The following is a 16,571-nucleotide window of genomic DNA, read 5'->3' as shown; positions in this document are numbered from 1 at the left end:
TATGGAATTATAAATTCAATAGTCCATTAAATACAAGGTTAACTAACATTAATATACAAGTGATTTTTAGTAACCCCACTATTTAAAAATAAATAAATAAATCACTTAATAAGAGATATCTTATGATATAAATTATATTCATGATAAAAAATAAAGAATCATAGGTAATCTATATCAACCTACTTGTAACCTTTCACATCTTGTATTGGTTTAAATGTTTTAATCATGAAAATAGAGAAATATTATCTTCCTTTCTCATTATATTAAAATAAAAATGACACAATCTTTAAGTGGTATTTATGAGACATATAATAAAAAAAAAAAAAAATTATTTAAAGGGTATTTTTACAAGAGATTATGTCTACAAACTCTTTAAAAAATAATTTCAAAATATAGATTAATAATTGATGATATTCTATAAAACCCAAATAACCGTCTTATTTACTCCCTAAATTATTAGTAAAAATATAATTTCAATTTTTTACAAAATTATTTTATCGATGCAAACGAAATCAAATTTTGAACAACCAAACACGGCCTTAGAAGATAAAGGAACAGTTCTTAAACTGGAACCTGGAACTCTCTGAACTCTCTCTTCTTCTTCATCTTTAAGATTTAACAGTTCACAAAACTCTCTCTCTCTCTCCATTAAACACTCTTCTATAAAACTCTTCGGTCTCCTCTCTCTCTATCGGCAAATCCACAAATGAAGCATAATTACAAAGAACCCACCAACCCATTCTCCAACTTTCACCTATTTAAATGACGAAACTACCCACCTTCTCCGCCGACGCCGACGCCGTCATCGTTACTCTCCTCACTGCGATTATACTATCCATTTCTTCTTTTCCCTCGCTCACCCATGCACTGGGCTCCGGTTCCACCATCGCCGTCAGTTACGGCTCCGCCACCGTTTGCGCCGTCGTGGCAAGTGAGCCCACGAAACGTATCCTCTGTTACAATAACAGCTCAGTAACGCCCATCCAAATCCAACCCAACATCTCTTACTCTTATATCTCCGGCGGCCAAAACTACTTCTGTGCCATTCGCTCCAATGGTTACAGTCTCCTCTGTTGGGACACGTCTGGATTTTCCAGTTTTGTCTCCAAAAGATTATATTACGACGACACCGTTTTGTTAAACAATCTCGCCGTCGGAGATAATCACGTTTGCGCCACCACAACTAACGGCGAAGTTAACTGTTGGAGAGGGTCCGTTAACAACAGCAGCGATAACTTTCCTTCTCAGCAAGAGAAATTCGGGTCAATTACATCCGGGTTCGGGTTTTCATGTGGAATCTTGATGAATACAAGTAGAGTTCGTTGCTGGGGAAATAATTCAACAGCCAGACAAATCGAATATGAATTTACTAACAACTCCATGTTGAGTATAGTTGCAGGTGCTTCTCACGTGTGCGGGATTGATTCGAATCGTTCTGTAATTTGTCGAGGAAATAACGACACGGGACAGTTGAGCATTCCGTTACATTCTTCCGGGTATAGTTCGTTAGCTCTTGGAGAGAATCACAGTTGCGGGATTCGATTGAATGGATCGGTTGATTGTTGGGGCGGAAGAGGGGAGTATTCAGTAAATGAAACTGAAGGGATTTCGTTTGAATCGATTGTTTCGGGTTCAAATTTCACTTGTGGATTGACAACAGGAAATTTTTCTGTAATGTGTTGGGGACCCGGATGGTCTAATGGGTCTAGTTCAGGATTTTTTATTCCCTTTGGTGCGGAAATTCTTCCAGGGCCTTGTTTACAATCATCTTGCAGTCAGTGTGGGATCTATCCGCTATCTGATAGATTGTGTTCGGGTTCTGGTACTATTTGCAACAGCAATACTTCTTGTTTTGAGCCAAATGTGGGTCAACCACCACCGGTGATTCCTCCTCCGGTGCCAACGCCATCATCGCCAGAGTCGCCTAGAACATCTAAGGAATTGACAAGGGGTTTATTGGCGTTTGCCATTGTGGGATCAGTAGGTGCTTTTGCCGGTATTTGTACTATAATTTATTGTTTGTGGACTGGAGTTTGTTTTGGGAACAAGAAAATTCATAATTCTGTTCAGCCAACTATTACTAGAGCTGGTTCTAATGGTGGGGCGACGTCGAATAATAGTCCTCCTTCGCTGTCGTCCACTATTAGGCGTCAGGGTTCGAGGGTTTTGACAATGAGGCGTCAGAGAAGTGGAACTTCATCGATGAAACATGCTGATAGAGCAGAGGAATTTTCATTTGCAGAGCTTGCAGCTGCTACAAATAATTTTTCCTTGGAGAACAAGATTGGTGCTGGTAGTTTTGGTGTTGTGTATAAAGGGAAACTGACGGATGGTCGTGAGGTAGCAATTAAGAGAGGGGAGACGGGTCAAAAGATGAAGAAATTTCAAGAGAAAGAGAGTGCGTTTGAATCAGAATTGGCGTTCTTGTCAAGGCTTCATCATAAGCATTTGGTGAGGCTAGTCGGATACTGTGAAGAGAAAGAAGAGAAGCTTTTGGTATATGATTATATGAAAAATGGAGCACTTTATGATCATTTACACGACAAGAACAATGTTGAGAAGAGTAGTAGTGTGGTAAATTCATGGAAAATGAGGATCAAAATCGCATTAGATGCTTCTCGAGGAATCGAGTATCTTCACAATTATGCAGTTCCACCTATAATTCATAGAGATATCAAGTCTTCAAACATTCTAATAGATGCTCATTGGACAGCAAGAGTATCTGATTTTGGATTATCAATGATGGGTCCTGAGTCCGAACGCGATTTCAGGCCAATTAAGGCAGCAGGAACAGTAGGATACATTGATCCAGAATACTATGGATTAAATGTTTTAACAGCAAAGAGTGATGTTTATGGACTTGGTGTGGTGTTGCTTGAGCTTTTAACTGGGAAAAGAGCAATATTCAAGACCGATGAAAATGGAGGGGCTCCTGTAAGTATAGTTGATTTCGCAGTGCCGGTAATTTTGGCAGGAGAATTGCTTAGAATATTGGACAAAAGGGTTGGTCCGCCGGAGCTCAATGAAGCAGAAGCAGTAGAGCTTGTGGCATACACTGCAATGCATTGTGTGAATTTGGAAGGAAAAGAAAGGCCTACAATTGCTGATATTGTTGCTAATTTGGAGAGGGCATTGGCTCTTTGTGAAGGCAGCCATGGAAGCATCTCTAGTGGTACAATCTCCATTGTTTCTGATTGAAATTCATTACAAAACCAGATTTTTTATTGAGTTTAATTTACATTTCAAAAATTTTGGATAAAATTTGTTTTGGGGTTTAGAGTTTTGGAGTGTAAAAACCAATTAGTTAGGAAGTTTCATCCTCTAACATCGATCAGCTTGTAGTTGTTTTAGGCTTTTATGAACACTAACAACAAGGATAATGATTCCATTTTTCTTCTTTCTTTCTTCTTTATTATTCCCTCCATTATTTTCATGTATGCATTCATCAATTTTTCTTCCAAATGTTAACCAAAATATTTGGACAATTGGATGTAGTTTTATCTAAAATGTCGTGTATATTCATATATACTGTATAAATATACGTATTTGGATGGTATTTGCTGGTTATTGTTAATCTAGAAAGCAATTTTTTTTCTTGAATTTTGAAGAAGCAATTTGATTTCATTGACTAAAAGGTTCACTATCAAGCACCCAAATTTGCCCAAGTACCAACTACTCTACTAAAATTTTATTATATTATTCAAAAGCCTTGTAAAATGGCCCCCTAAACAATACAATAGTTTGAAGTTTATTCACACCTGGACTCAGAATTTTGACTTTGAAGGTTCAATATTCAAATTTTGAATGTGAAACAAATCAATGAGTGAGTCAATATGAGGCCAATATTTTGCAATATCACTATAACTAAATACTAGAATTCAACTACATTCAATTGAGCGGTGCCTACAAATTGATTGCAAATTCTATGAATTTAATTATAAAATTTACTGAAATTAAATGTTGTGAGGGTAGAGATGGTGGTTACAGCCGGATAAAGTGGCGGCTGGCCGGTGATCCACCACCTCCATTCATTCTAAATGTAATTGTATATTGTAGAAGCATATCATGAAACAAAAAAAACAGCTTTATTGGTTTTGCACATGGATCGAGTGGAATAAAATGAATAATGGAATTGTAGCTTTTTCCAATTTTTGTCAGTGAAGTGTTTGTTTTCATCCACAAAAACAGTACCCAATAATACAACAAATGCTTTAAATTTTATATTATCCATATCATGCACAGCCATATGGAGATTGAAATTGAAGGAAAATTTCACCATAAGATAAGTAAAATTATAAATTTTTATCTGCACAAGATGCTGCTAGTTTGGTTGGATGGTAAAGGTACAAAGCATTACCTCTCCGCTTATAATTGGATAGAAAATCCTTTAGTCATTGGAGTTAACTATATTCAGAGGTGTTATGTTCGAGTTATGGGAGAGACAATTACTGGGTTTACCCGAAGAAGAAAAAAAGGTACGAAACATTGATTTGTTCATGGAGAAAAATTCAAAAGCTTAAAGTTACCTAACCCAACTTTTCAATAATATAATTTATTATTATCTTATGCTTACCAACTCTCCACTGTTAGTGAGAGATTGATTACACTATTAAAAGAAAATTCAACAACTAATACTTGAAAAATTAAGGCCAATATAATAACCATGTAAAAATAGTAAAATAGCCATAAATATACGACTTATTTTCAAGTCAAGTTCTTCATCTGGTAATTAAAATTCTGGGTTTGAATTTAGGAATTAAAAAAAAAAAAAAAAAATTATATTATTATAGAGGAAGGAGTCAAACACGTGCCTCGGATGTTCGAGACACGTGAGGACTGGTTTCAATGCCAGTCTTCACGAGTTGTAGACTTGTCAATTGTAATAGCACCGTCCAAATTACACAGATTTGTTCTATCTCCTGGAATTTACGTCCTGGTCCAGGGCCTTTAAATTCTTTATTTATTTATTTTTTTTTTTTTTCAGATGCTTTTATTCTAAAAGCGCTTCCAAAGCGTGAAAGTGATTCTGTATCTATTTTGGAATAATTACTAAAATAGAAAATTGCTTTCTCTAAAAGCACTCCTCAAAAGCATTCAAAAGAAACGTTAGCAAAACTATATTCAATGAAGAATAGTCGCAGAAAGCCTACAAACTTTCGGAGACAATAGAGAACAAAGCTACAAAATTTTCTTGCCTATATGAAAAACTATGTTTGGAGTATAAATGTATACTAGTTTGGAGTATAAATGTATAATGCTCTAACCTCTTTTTTTTTTTTTTTTTTTTTTGATCTAAATTATTAAAATCGGGGGTGTCTTTTTTGTCTTTGTGCTTCGACTTCATTCATCCAATCCGAGAGTTTCAAGAGACCCTTGTAACCGTAATATGAAGAAGCGATTACAGCTACCAGAATGATGAGAAACAGAAGCACCCGTTTCACCGTCGTGAAAATTTTCTGTTCAAGGATATGGTTATTGTTATACAAAACAAAGAGGCAGCAGGAAGTACTAAAGTTTCATTAACAGGAAATCACATACCTGAAGTCTTGAGGCTTGCTTTGTTTCTTGAACGCGATCACGTTTTTTCCTGCGCTTTCCTACGTGTTTCTCGGTAGATGGTTCTTTTTCCTTTAACCAAGACAGCATATAATTAAATTTCAGGTCATTCCCCAAATAGCTACCATCATGCATGAATGCTTATAAGCTAAATTAACGCGAATACATGATGGTATAACAAGAAAAACTACAAGTGAACAAACCATCAGTAGGCAGATCTTAGTAACCAGATGAAAAGTATTTTGAGTAGAGACACCAGGCATTATACGGTTTATTCTATTAAGCAAAACAATCTACTGCGGAAGGTCAAATGACACTTAAGAAGAGAATATTGGTATGGGTTGTCTGAAATAAATGACGCAACTTAAATTATATGTTTCAAGTTGGACTATAAATGTGTTACCTCCAAGACTTTAGGCTTGCGTGACTGTAACATGGAATCAACAACTTTTACTTTCCTCTTGCAGTCAGAATTGCAAGGTAGAAGTCCAACTCCAAACTGATTTTTAGATATATCTTTTGGATCACAACCAGTATTGCGATAGGCTGCTTGAACATCCTGACATTGCCACTCCTTCTTTAAGGTTTGACATGCACAACGAACATTAATCTTGAAAAGAAAGAGAAGACACAGAAAATCACATAACAATATACATAAATGGATCTGTATATACTGGGTAATGGGCACTGAGTTTGTGAATTCATATTGATTGGCAGTTTTACCTTTTTGCAGCACTTTTCAGGCGAAGGACACTGACCAGGATGACAAATCTCTGGGCATAGATGTGTACAGTTGGGTAACTTTCTGCATCAGAAGCATCATATCAGTACCAAAAATTTCATTGCATTAGAACACCGTAGGCAAGCCATTCTGAACTAAACCAATATATGATCTTTTATTAAAGAAGGAATGAGAGAAAAAAAGAACTATATACAACAAGAGTTGCAATAATAACACATGCTTAAAGAAATTGGATCAAGAATTTGATGCATAGAAAATAATACAACATGCACATAAAAGATGACCGCATACCAACCTGATACGTAATAAAAGCAAAATCTATGAATTACCTGTGGCAGGGACCACCACATGAGCGAACAGTGATTTGCTCCTTGTCTGACAATGTATTGTAATAAATGCATTCAAAAACATGCACCATTGAACCACAATGACAAGACCGTTTTATAAGGACCTTGCAATTGGGGCATTCTCCTGGATGACATCGCAGGGGACAGGGATGTGGACAAGCAGGCATCCTCTCCTGAACAAAAATTAGGACAAACAAAACAGTTTATGAATTCCACTACTAGAATAAGTAATAATTCAAGTATGGTTTTTTTGCATCTGGTGATAAATCAGAATTATACACGGCATGCTTTCAATCCTATGAAATTTAAGTAACGAATAGAAGGAAAAAAGAGTGCATAAAAAATATGACAGCATGTCAACCTTTGAAGATTTAATACCTTCTGGCAAGGAAGATTGCAATCTTCACAAAATTTGCTGCTTCTCCCTTCAAATGATGACGAAGATTGATTCTTCAGAGCATGGCAAGTTTTTGTACAAAAGTGATTGCCACAAGGAAGAAGATTCCCACACAAATTTTCGCAGGAAAACTGTGCTCTATTTGAGCAAACCATCTGAAATGAGGAAAGAACATTTATGATGCAAATTGGATAACTCATGTACTGCTTCCAACATTCTAAAATAACACTAACCATCCTCTCTGCTCCCATGTGCTCACCAACACATGACCTCCAAACAAGCTCTGGGCAAGGAGGGCACGGAGAACCAGGAGTAGGTTCACTGGGATTATTTGATTTCTTTTTCTTTGGTTTTAACGTGAATTCTGGATTAGGAGGAGGTCTAGGGCCATGGCACCTGGAACATAAAAAAGAGAACAATACAATCTGGAATTTCACTCCAAATAAAATGTGGAGAGAAACATTCATGGGCTGGATTATTCTACAAACCTTAATTTACACTTATGGCCACATGGGTATTCCTCTTCACAAATTAGCCGGCAGGCGGGACAAGCTCCATAATGGCATTTGTGAGGCTGCACAAAAATAGACAAGGTTTGCCATGCAAACAACCTCTTCAGCAATATGTTGTAAACTTTGAAAAACAATACAAACAAAATTCTCACCTAAAGGATCCAATGAACAAAAAAGAATAAACAGAATTATCATGAATAAAAGCAAGAAGATAAGATCTAGAGAAAAGAACAGATGGTCAATCAGGATGCAGCCATTCAGACACATAACTGCCTGTTCAACTGCAGTAAAAAAAATCCCAATTTCTCAAATATATTAACTTTATTACTGCACTTGGAAAGTTCTAATCTATAGGCATCACATGAACCAGAGAAAAGATCATACAAGATTCAACCAAGCGTGCTTCCCAGTTAGAAGAAACTGATCTATTATTGTGCAGATACCTCACACTTAACATACAACTTCTAAACAATAGTTGTCTCAGAAAGCTCCATTAACAACCACAAGCTTAATATTGCAGATAACTAGGAATCGGCAACCAATAGTACCTTGCAATTTGATGCATGCCTACATAAAGGAGTTATATGGCATGATTTCCGACATTTAGGAGGCTTTTGATCCATTTCAGTACCACAGGGAACCTAACACAAAATATTCAGTAAAAACAGATTAACCAAGTGACATAAACTATTACCCTGAGCCTGAGCTAAGAAAGATCATATGCAAACCAAATTCTCACCTCAAAGCGTGTCTCCCCACAAGCACATGAAATAGTCACCATCAGAGGACAAGGAGCACAGGGACCACTACAAGAACATATATGACCATTATCATATTATGCCTCCTAAAATAAATAATAACTTACAAAATCTGCTGAGTTCCTTTTAGCTATAGTTCAAGTTTTACCACTAATGTAGCTAGATTCAGATCTTTTATACTTATCATACTAAATATGACCTGTATATCTCAATTTTTTCCTCATTTCCTACACTTATAATTCAAAGTTAGCAAAGTAGAGACCTGAGATGAAAAATACAGGATGAAGGTCCAAAAACTACCAAGAGTTTTCACCAACAACGAACATCATGAAATTCATCACTTTCAGTTCAACATTTATACGGTGGACCAACCTCATGTATATGATAAAGGAATAATCAAAATATGAGAGGTAGCATACCGATGACAAGGGGATGGACATTTGTGGTTCCTACATCGAAGCCTCTTGCCGCAAAACTAAAATTCCAAATAGTTAATGCATTGCCAAATGCAATTAAGGAGCTTAAAATAAACTGAAAGCAAGCTGGAACCAGATATTGCAAGACACACCTCTGAGCAAGGTGGACAGTCCCCATCACAGCAACGACGCTTACAAGCATGACGTCCACAATCTCTCATTCTTTGACACTTCCTTTCACATGCCAAATCCTGATAGCAAGGAACCTACTCTAGATTCAGTTAAAGGATCCAATATAAAAATTAAGCTACAAAACTACCCATAAAAACAATGCAATATTTCAATTTTGAATGCAACAGCATAAAATGATCTACATAACTACACATCACTGATATATACTACAATTTGAGTGGACAACCAATGTTGAAAATTGTGAAACTACATAAACTTACCTATAAAACAATGCAATATTAATTCATGATTATATTCTACATTCAATTAATGCATTTTAATTTCAAATGCAACAGCATCAAGTTATCCTATAACTACACATTCATCATCTACTGTATCATAACATTTTGGGTTAAACAATGTTGTATACCTCTTTCTTCAAGCTCCTACACCGGCACAACTTAGCAATGACAATTCTACATGTCTCAATACAGGGGCCGCGGTGGCACCTTTCAGGACAGCGATGTAAGCCACAGCTCAATGTCTTATCACAAGTGGCCCCACACATCGGCACGACAACATCACAAGGCATTCCCTCGTACTCTCTTTTTCCACAAGGACATGTCCTCTTCCCTTGCAGAGGACAATCCCCACACTCCCCCGTATGACAACCTTTCTCGCAAACATGCTTTCCACAGCTTAGCAATCTCTTACACTCTTTCTCACATCTAAAATCCCTCTCACAACACTCCCTCTCTTGTTGAACCCTACCACATTGGCATCTGTACACTGCACGTGCCTTGCACGGCGGACAAGCGCCGTCGTGGCATATTTGTAAGCACTTGTGGGATCCACAGTCTAGCGGTTTTGAACATGATTTGTTACACGAGAAGTTTTTGAATCCACAGCGACGAGCCTCGTGAACCTTGCCGCAAAAACAAGATGATTTAACTAACTTCGGGCAAGATGGGCAGGGACCAGGGTGACACAACAGTAAACAAAAGTGCCCACAATTGTGTTGCAACGGTCTGTTACAGACTTCGCCACAAGAATGTGGCAAAATCCACGGATCTTCACTGTAAGGATCCTTTAATTTTCCACAGAAGCAGAAATAGTGTTTCGGAATTTCTGATTTTGAGTACTGAGACCTGCATTTTGGGCAGTTCCACGTGGAGGATTCAGCGGCTTTCTCGGCGGTGATAGGGAGGCGGGAAGCAGCGAGTGCAGCGGATAGATCGGAGGATTGACGGGCCCATGATTGAATGCAGATGAGGTGGAAGAGGGAGAAACAGAGGGAGGAGCAGTGCCACGTAGGATCGGAGGGTCTGATGCGTTCGAGGCAGATAAGGCATGATAGAGCGCCGGAGGAGGACGAGTTGAGGAAGGATTGGATCTTTGAGAGGTCTGGCGATGAAGACGTGGCGAATGATAATTGGTTATTCGCTGATTCGAGGTAGGGTTTGAAAATGGAGTTAGAGAGGTCGGGAAATGATTCGGTGTGGCCGTTGTCGGAATCGGTGTCGGAGTCCGATAAGAGGTGGTGTTGGTAGTTGACGACGGTAGAGGTCATTTTGGAGATTTTTGAAAGTTGATTTGAAGATCGGGTTTTTGTTCGCTCACTTTGTAACTCTTAAGTTTACACAATCGAGGATTTTGATGGCGCCATGGAGAGGTCTCGGGTCACGTGAGGTGCATACGGAAAAAGGTTGAAGTTGCTTAATTATCCGTTACAGATTATATCAATTTGAGTTTATAACAATTTACTCTTTATGAAAAGGTTTTATTATTTAATTTAAATTTTGGAAAAGAATCCAAGTACAAATAAAGGGGACTTACTGAATACACTTCAGATACAATAATCAGACTTTTGATAAACTCTTTTAAAATACTATTCTAGTTTTCTTAATAAAGTTAAACAAAAATTAACCAAAACATATATTTATTCCGATATTCTTAAAATATTATTATATTTTATTATTTTATAAAATATTAATAATTATCTTTCTCGTAAAGATAATTAATTTTTTTTTTTTCAAAATACTATCCTAAAAATCATCAAATAATAAACCAAATGGAGCCAAGAATCTCGTCACATTTTATACAGTATTAATTATTACAGCACAAAACGTTGGCAGCTCAAACATATAGCAGCAATACATAATATTTAGAGCAGTGCCATTTATGTATACATGAACGACAAACAAGCTCAGAACAACATAGACAATCAAATTCATAGTAGCTTCACAACTTTGTACATCTCTCCCAGATCTTCCGGTAAAGAACTAATAATAACATCAACTGAACTCGAAACGCATAAGGAGCTTCACGGAGTTGTACTTCTCTCCCTTGCGGTTATGGAGTGGAACTGCACGAATCCCCCTTCGTAGCTCTGAAACAGGTAAGCATGTTTGGCCTCCGAAGTCATCCTTTTCGGACATGTCATACTCATGAACTTCAATCCGAAGCAACGCGAGTTCTGGAACAGTTAGGGGGAACTCGAACTCCTCATTCCAAGCAGGTATCCAGTTGTCCTCTAGGGTCTTTGTTTTCTTCATTACAGTATCGGCTGGAACTCCAGCAATCCCTACCTGCTCAGAGATTAACAAATTTGATACTTTGACCATGAATACATCATAAACAAATTAGGATGGAAAGTTAGCCGTTTGCATCAGACTAAGTTGTATTAGATCAACTTACTCTTGCATAAAAATCTGGAGGGGAATATGCATCAAAGTGAGTGTGATGAAAATCGTAATACCATCCTTCGCCCATATAAACGATCACCTTCTCAGTAAACCAAATGGAATTTGTAAAATGGGATTTCATCAAAAAAGCCACAGGAAAATATATAAGATGACTATAAAGGAAAGGCACGGCAATAAAGCATTCACCTTCAAAGTTCTTTTCACAGGTAAATTAACATTTGGATCAAAGACCTCATTATGAGGACCAGCCTTCAACAGAAAATCTGGTTTCTTAACATAGCCACACCCACCATTGGCTCTGAACATTCCATGCATCAACCAGAGAGACCTACCATATCCCTGTCAAGGGGAAATACATTCTTCATAGTTGAAGAGGCAAACTTCTAAAATGCTTAATGTATTGAACACAGATGGTAATAAAGATTTCCAACTTATTATATAAAGCCTTTTTTTATCCTATATTCTCTTCTATATCCCATAAAGTGTTTTCCATGTAATGGCTGAAACAAATCTCTACATACATTCATGGAAGCATTAACATCTCCAATCTAACTACTGAATCACATAAACAAAAAGACAACATGCATGCATAATCTCCTATGTGATTTTAGTGTCGGCCACAAATACTAATGTGATCCATCACATAACATCATCACGATATTTAGTGTGAAACGCATGGGTCTGATAATTAGATCACAGAATGTCATAATACCACAAACCTTCAACCTTTTAAGGCGACTATCTGTTCAAGGTTGATCAACAAGCAAAAGTTGCTACAAATATATCAATATATATTAAAAGAATAAGAAATCCATATATGGGTAAAGATTAAAATACTAAACCTGCATATTAAATGCAACCATCTGAGCCCCATGTGACCAACCAATAAGTGGGTTGTAATTTGATGAGTCAACGCGAATGCCCTTTGGATACACCCTGAGAATATTTCGCTGAGTAAACCTATAGGGGGCCAACCATTAGAATATCAATTTTTTTGCTCCTTGATAATAGATAAAAACATATACTTAGGCGTGGTATATATATCACAAAGCCAATAAATGAAAGACATGTTAGATATGTTATCAACACCTGACAATATCTTTTCCATAAGTTTCTACAGCCTTTTCAAGCTGTTGCTCACTTAAGCTAAGACGTCTCACTTTATCAGGATCCACCTTCAAACATTCCTTTAGTCCACCTTTGGGCTTCCCAGCATGAATAGCAATTAAATGCTTATACTCTGGTGCTGCATAATGCTGGGACTTATCATCTTCATCATTGTTGTTACATCCATCTGAATCATCCTACCAATATATGGTTTATCAGCAAGTAAAATAACATAACTTGAATTGTTACGTTATATACAATACCTCCACATACCTTGTCAACAGTACTAGTCACACGGTCCACACCTTTAAGGTTTGGAACTTCTTTGCCCCATGCTTCTTCATCAGCTGCACCGTTACCCTTTTGAGGAACATCCTCTTTTTCCTTAGCTTCTTTGGCCTCGAGGTATTCTTTTGGTGGCTTGGTTGAAATGATAATCCGTCTCTTCAGATATTCAGGAGAGGGGAACTCCTTTAAGGTTTCTGCGCCAGGAGTAAACAGGATATCTCCAAATGTTTGAGTCACCATCTAGAAATTGGTCAAAAAAATATAAATCACATGTCATGAGAGGTTTAAATCCCTGTAGAAATGCAGAGACTCACCCCAGCGACTTTAGCCTGTAGATCTGGAGTAAGGTGGTCTTCTAGGGTGATAACAACTGGATACTCAGATGCAAAAAAAGCATGCTCCTTGATAGACTCCAGACATAATTTAAGTTGCACCGGAGCAGTAAGTGTCCTATACAAAGAAAACCAATCCCCTAATTAGAAACAAAAACAATTCATTCATAATCCAGTATCTTTCAAAACCTAGAAAACTTTGTCAAATTAGAATTGATGACTTAACCACTAAAAGATTACAACAAAACAAATGATTTTATAAGAAATGCTATGTCTCCTCATTCAATAAAACAGAGAATCCCACAGCATTATATAAAAATTGGCCATCTGCTCATTAAAGCCATACCCTCCATGAAGAACATCCACATCATCTTTCTTGGAATTTGGCCATATATCCAATTCAATTACTCTCACACCTCTTTGCAGGGCTTGTATGATGGGGACATTACTGCAGTCACTATTAAGCTGATTCCCGGTTAAATATGAATTGTGGCCAGTATATATGAAGTAATGAGACAAAGGGGCAGTCATATCATGGTGCACCTGAAACCAAAGAAACGGATTCGCAATAAAATTAATAAATAGATAGCTCATGCACGTTACAAGAATCGATAATTATTTCCCTATTTGTAAACTATAAAAAGCAAAGTGAGACAACTTATATGAATTGAACAGAATTTCCATAACAGCATTTGAAGTATAGAACTGAACATTTTACATTCTTTTAGCCATATATGTAAGAGAATAGGACTCAGTTACAGCCTTAAAAAATATTCCGCAATAAACTCAAATTATTTTATGCACTTCATAATAAAAAAAAAAGTTCAGAAAACAATATATAATACTTTATTCTAATGAAAACTTAAAAATCAAAATATGAACTCAGAAACAGTTTTATTAACTAAATTAAGGGAAAAAAAATTTTAAGTTCCTCTTTTCCCTCATTTTCTAGGGAACCAACCAGAAAATACATAACCACTCAACACCGAGTTAATTTACCTCAAATTAAAACAAAACACTAAAAAGCTGAGCTGAACGAAGCTCAGTTTCCAACTAGCCAAATTAAAACAAAAAAAGAAGTTCACAAAATTGAACATTATAGAAGAGAAAATTGTAAAAGATTACGAAATTACCCCAATTGAAGGAGAGAGCGGAGGATTAACATCACCGAAGAGGTACTTAAAGAAAGCTTCAAGATTGAAGCCCTTTCGATGAAAAATATTCAAATGTTTGAGGTGACGTAAGCTATCAAAAATAGCTTGGGCGTCCTCCTTGGTGGCGTTAGCTTCTTGCTGGACCTCAATCAAGAAGCGTTGGAGATGATCAACGGTCATGGTGCCATTCTCCGAGTACTGGTCAAACAAAGACTTGATCGCGTCCGGCGCTTCCGATACGGTCTCATGGAACCGCCGCCGGAAACAGAAGCACACTCGGTAGGTCTGTTTGGACATGAGAACAGCTAGATCCCTAGCTCCAGGGAGACAGTGTGTGTACAAGTGAGTGATAAAACGACAATCCACAAAACACAATACGGCTAGTGTTTGAATGTTGATTGATAATTTTGGGAGGATATTTCCAGAAATGTTGCAGACATAGGATGGCCGGGAGGGATCTACAATAAATAATGACCGGTTCGGGTGGGGCCCACGTGACAGATGGAATTAGGACGACAACTACTTTGTATCAGAAATGATAAGGCTGGCCGACATCCTCCCACCCAAACTTTGCCTTAAACACCAGTTAGTACCCAAAAAATTTTGAAATGACAAACAACCTCTTTCCGTCAGAATCTGTTAGTGAAATGTGTTTGAAGAAGGACATGTTGGTAGTTTTAATGAAGCCAAAACATTCCAGAATCCACCCATAAAACACGGTTAGAATTTTGGCATCCCTAATTCTCTAATCTTTGCTTATGCAAGCAAACTATCTGACAGTGCTGAAAAGAAAAGCCGGCAAAATACAAATTAAGATCAAAGACAAGAAGAGCTTGAACAATCCCGCAAACCCCCCACAACTTCCTTCTCCTCCGCTACCCCAACCACCACCAACACTTCCACCTCCTCCCTCTCCTCCCCCATCAAAACGCTTCCTCCAAATCTCAACGAATCCGTTTCTAATCTTAAATTCATACAATCTAAAACATTTGGCTTGGAGTTTGGTTATGGTCTCAACCAGATAGAAGGATATGGGGTTGAGATTGCTGACCAGATTGTTTCTCCTGTTGAGGACAATTATGGCTCTGGTTCTGGCTCTGAGTGTAGCTATGATTCAACAGAGGTGCAGAACGTGCACAATGCTCAAGTTAATGTGAAAGAGGAGGAAATGCGAAAAGCTCAGGAAGAAGAGAACGAAGTGCAGAAGTTGTCAAAGGAGCTAATTGCATACGCAAATTTCACGAAGTTGTATCAGATTCCTATCTGGATGGCCAATCACCTATGCCCAATAATATTATCCAGGAAAGTGTTGTTGGTGATCTTTGGAGCTTTGATGATGAAGCCAATGCTACTACCCTTTTGAACTCAACGCCTCTATAACCATGCCTCGTTTTGTTGTTTTTAATTTTTTTCATCTTGTATAGTGTATAAATTCCTTGAAATGGGTCATTAGTTCTGTCGTTCTAGGATTGTGTTTAGATTCATAACTTTGGCTAAGAAAGTATGAGAAGAAGTAAAAACGATATGAGAAAGAGGAGGCAAAGAAGATGAAGAGATGACATGGAAAGAATGAAAAAAAAAATTAGGGATTCTGTAGCTTAAGAAGTCAAAATTACCCTTTAAGAATGAAAGAATATCAATAATGTCATGTTAGTTAACGGATTTTACTAACAGAGTCTGACAGAAAGTAGTTGTTTGTCATTTTAAAATTATTTGGGTACTAAATTATCTTTTAGGAAAAGTTTGAGTGGGAGGATGTCGTTCGGCCGATATGATAATTAATAAGGTGAGATTAGGAGTTATTAGGAGAAAGAAATACTGTGACTTGTCATTGCTTGCAATTGACTCCAAATTTATTTATTTAATAAATTAACCAATAGACTTACACGAGTAAAATTATCAAATATGGAATTTACCATTCAGACCTTGAATTTAATTTCTTAATTTGTTTTTTTAAGAATATGATCCAAATATGTTGTCGTCACTCGTCATTTCGTCACAAGATAAAAGAACAAATAGAGGAATCCATCGTGTAAAACGTGGCATGCCAGCAATTAAATTATTTAATAAATAAAGTATGTCTAGT

The 16,571-nt window shown here is 37.1% G+C and overlaps 3 protein-coding genes across 4 annotated transcripts; 1 reads left to right on the top strand and 2 right to left on the bottom strand.

The window, feature by feature from the left end:
* The first annotated feature begins 540 nt into the window (after positions 1-540).
* LOC116122566 (putative serine/threonine-protein kinase-like protein CCR3) lies at positions 541-3,552 on the top strand. Its single transcript, XM_031408398.1, has one exon. It carries the CDS (start codon positions 763-765, stop codon positions 3,196-3,198), a length of 2,436 nt encoding a protein of 811 aa, XP_031264258.1. The 5' UTR covers positions 541-762; the 3' UTR covers positions 3,199-3,552.
* A 1,494-nt stretch (positions 3,553-5,046) lies between these two features.
* LOC116122567 (NF-X1-type zinc finger protein NFXL2) lies at positions 5,047-10,532 on the bottom strand. 2 transcript variants are annotated; one of them, XM_031408399.1, is made up of 13 exons: positions 9,330-10,532; positions 8,881-8,994; positions 8,732-8,787; positions 8,294-8,360; positions 8,103-8,195; positions 7,531-7,616; positions 7,276-7,438; positions 7,024-7,197; positions 6,628-6,818; positions 6,280-6,361; positions 5,960-6,166; positions 5,539-5,628; positions 5,047-5,456 (listed from the first exon to the last, which is right to left on the bottom strand). In XM_031408399.1, exons 1-13 carry the CDS (start codon positions 10,467-10,469, stop codon positions 5,301-5,303), a joined length of 2,619 nt encoding a protein of 872 aa, XP_031264259.1. In that variant the 5' UTR covers positions 10,470-10,532; the 3' UTR covers positions 5,047-5,300. The 2 variants fall into 2 exon arrangements, with proteins under 2 accessions (XP_031264259.1, XP_031264260.1); XM_031408400.1 differs by lacking the exons at positions 5,047-5,456; positions 5,539-5,628 and having other exon boundaries at positions 5,987-6,166; positions 6,280-6,357.
* Positions 10,533-10,970: 438 nt separating this feature from the next.
* On the bottom strand, positions 10,971-14,937 carry LOC116122500 (phosphoinositide phospholipase C 2-like). Its single transcript, XM_031408342.1, has 9 exons — positions 14,465-14,937; positions 13,678-13,874; positions 13,314-13,449; positions 12,985-13,239; positions 12,694-12,908; positions 12,447-12,564; positions 11,791-11,943; positions 11,597-11,683; positions 10,971-11,487 (listed from the first exon to the last, which is right to left on the bottom strand). The coding sequence occupies exons 1-9, from the start codon at positions 14,780-14,782 to the stop codon at positions 11,194-11,196; spliced, it is 1,773 nt and encodes a 590-aa protein (XP_031264202.1). The 5' UTR covers positions 14,783-14,937; the 3' UTR covers positions 10,971-11,193.
* Positions 14,938-16,571: the final 1,634 nt, after the last annotated feature.

The sequence above is a fragment of the Pistacia vera genome, unplaced genomic scaffold, assembly GCF_008641045.1.
Source record: "Pistacia vera cultivar Batoury unplaced genomic scaffold, PisVer_v2 Contig135, whole genome shotgun sequence".
Taxonomy (NCBI): domain Eukaryota; kingdom Viridiplantae; phylum Streptophyta; class Magnoliopsida; order Sapindales; family Anacardiaceae; genus Pistacia; species Pistacia vera.
The sequence above is the reverse complement of the archived record's forward strand: the minus strand, read 5'-3'. Positions and strand labels throughout refer to the sequence as shown.

Excerpts from the sequence above, each read along its gene's own strand:
- LOC116122566 (XM_031408398.1), top strand. The coding sequence starts at position 763 with ATGACGAAACTACCCACCTTCTCCGCCGACGCCGACGCCGTCATCGTT.
- LOC116122567 (XM_031408399.1), bottom strand. The coding sequence starts at position 10,469 with ATGACCTCTACCGTCGTCAACTACCAACACCACCTCTTATCGGACTCC. Across the intron at positions 8,788-8,880 it reads ACTGTCCACCTTGCTCAGAG|TTTTGCGGCAAGAGGCTTCG; the intron begins GTGTGTCTTGCA and ends TTGGAATTTTAG. Across the intron at positions 7,198-7,275 it reads ACATGGGAGCAGAGAGGATG|ATGGTTTGCTCAAATAGAGC; the intron begins GTTAGTGTTATT and ends TCCTCATTTCAG.
- LOC116122500 (XM_031408342.1), bottom strand. The coding sequence starts at position 14,782 with ATGTCCAAACAGACCTACCGAGTGTGCTTCTGTTTCCGGCGGCGGTTC. Across the intron at positions 12,909-12,984 it reads TGACTAGTACTGTTGACAAG|GATGATTCAGATGGATGTAA; the intron begins GTATGTGGAGGT and ends ATATATTGGTAG. Across the intron at positions 11,944-12,446 it reads TGGTTGCATTTAATATGCAG|GGATATGGTAGGTCTCTCTG; the intron begins GTTTAGTATTTT and ends TCCCCTTGACAG.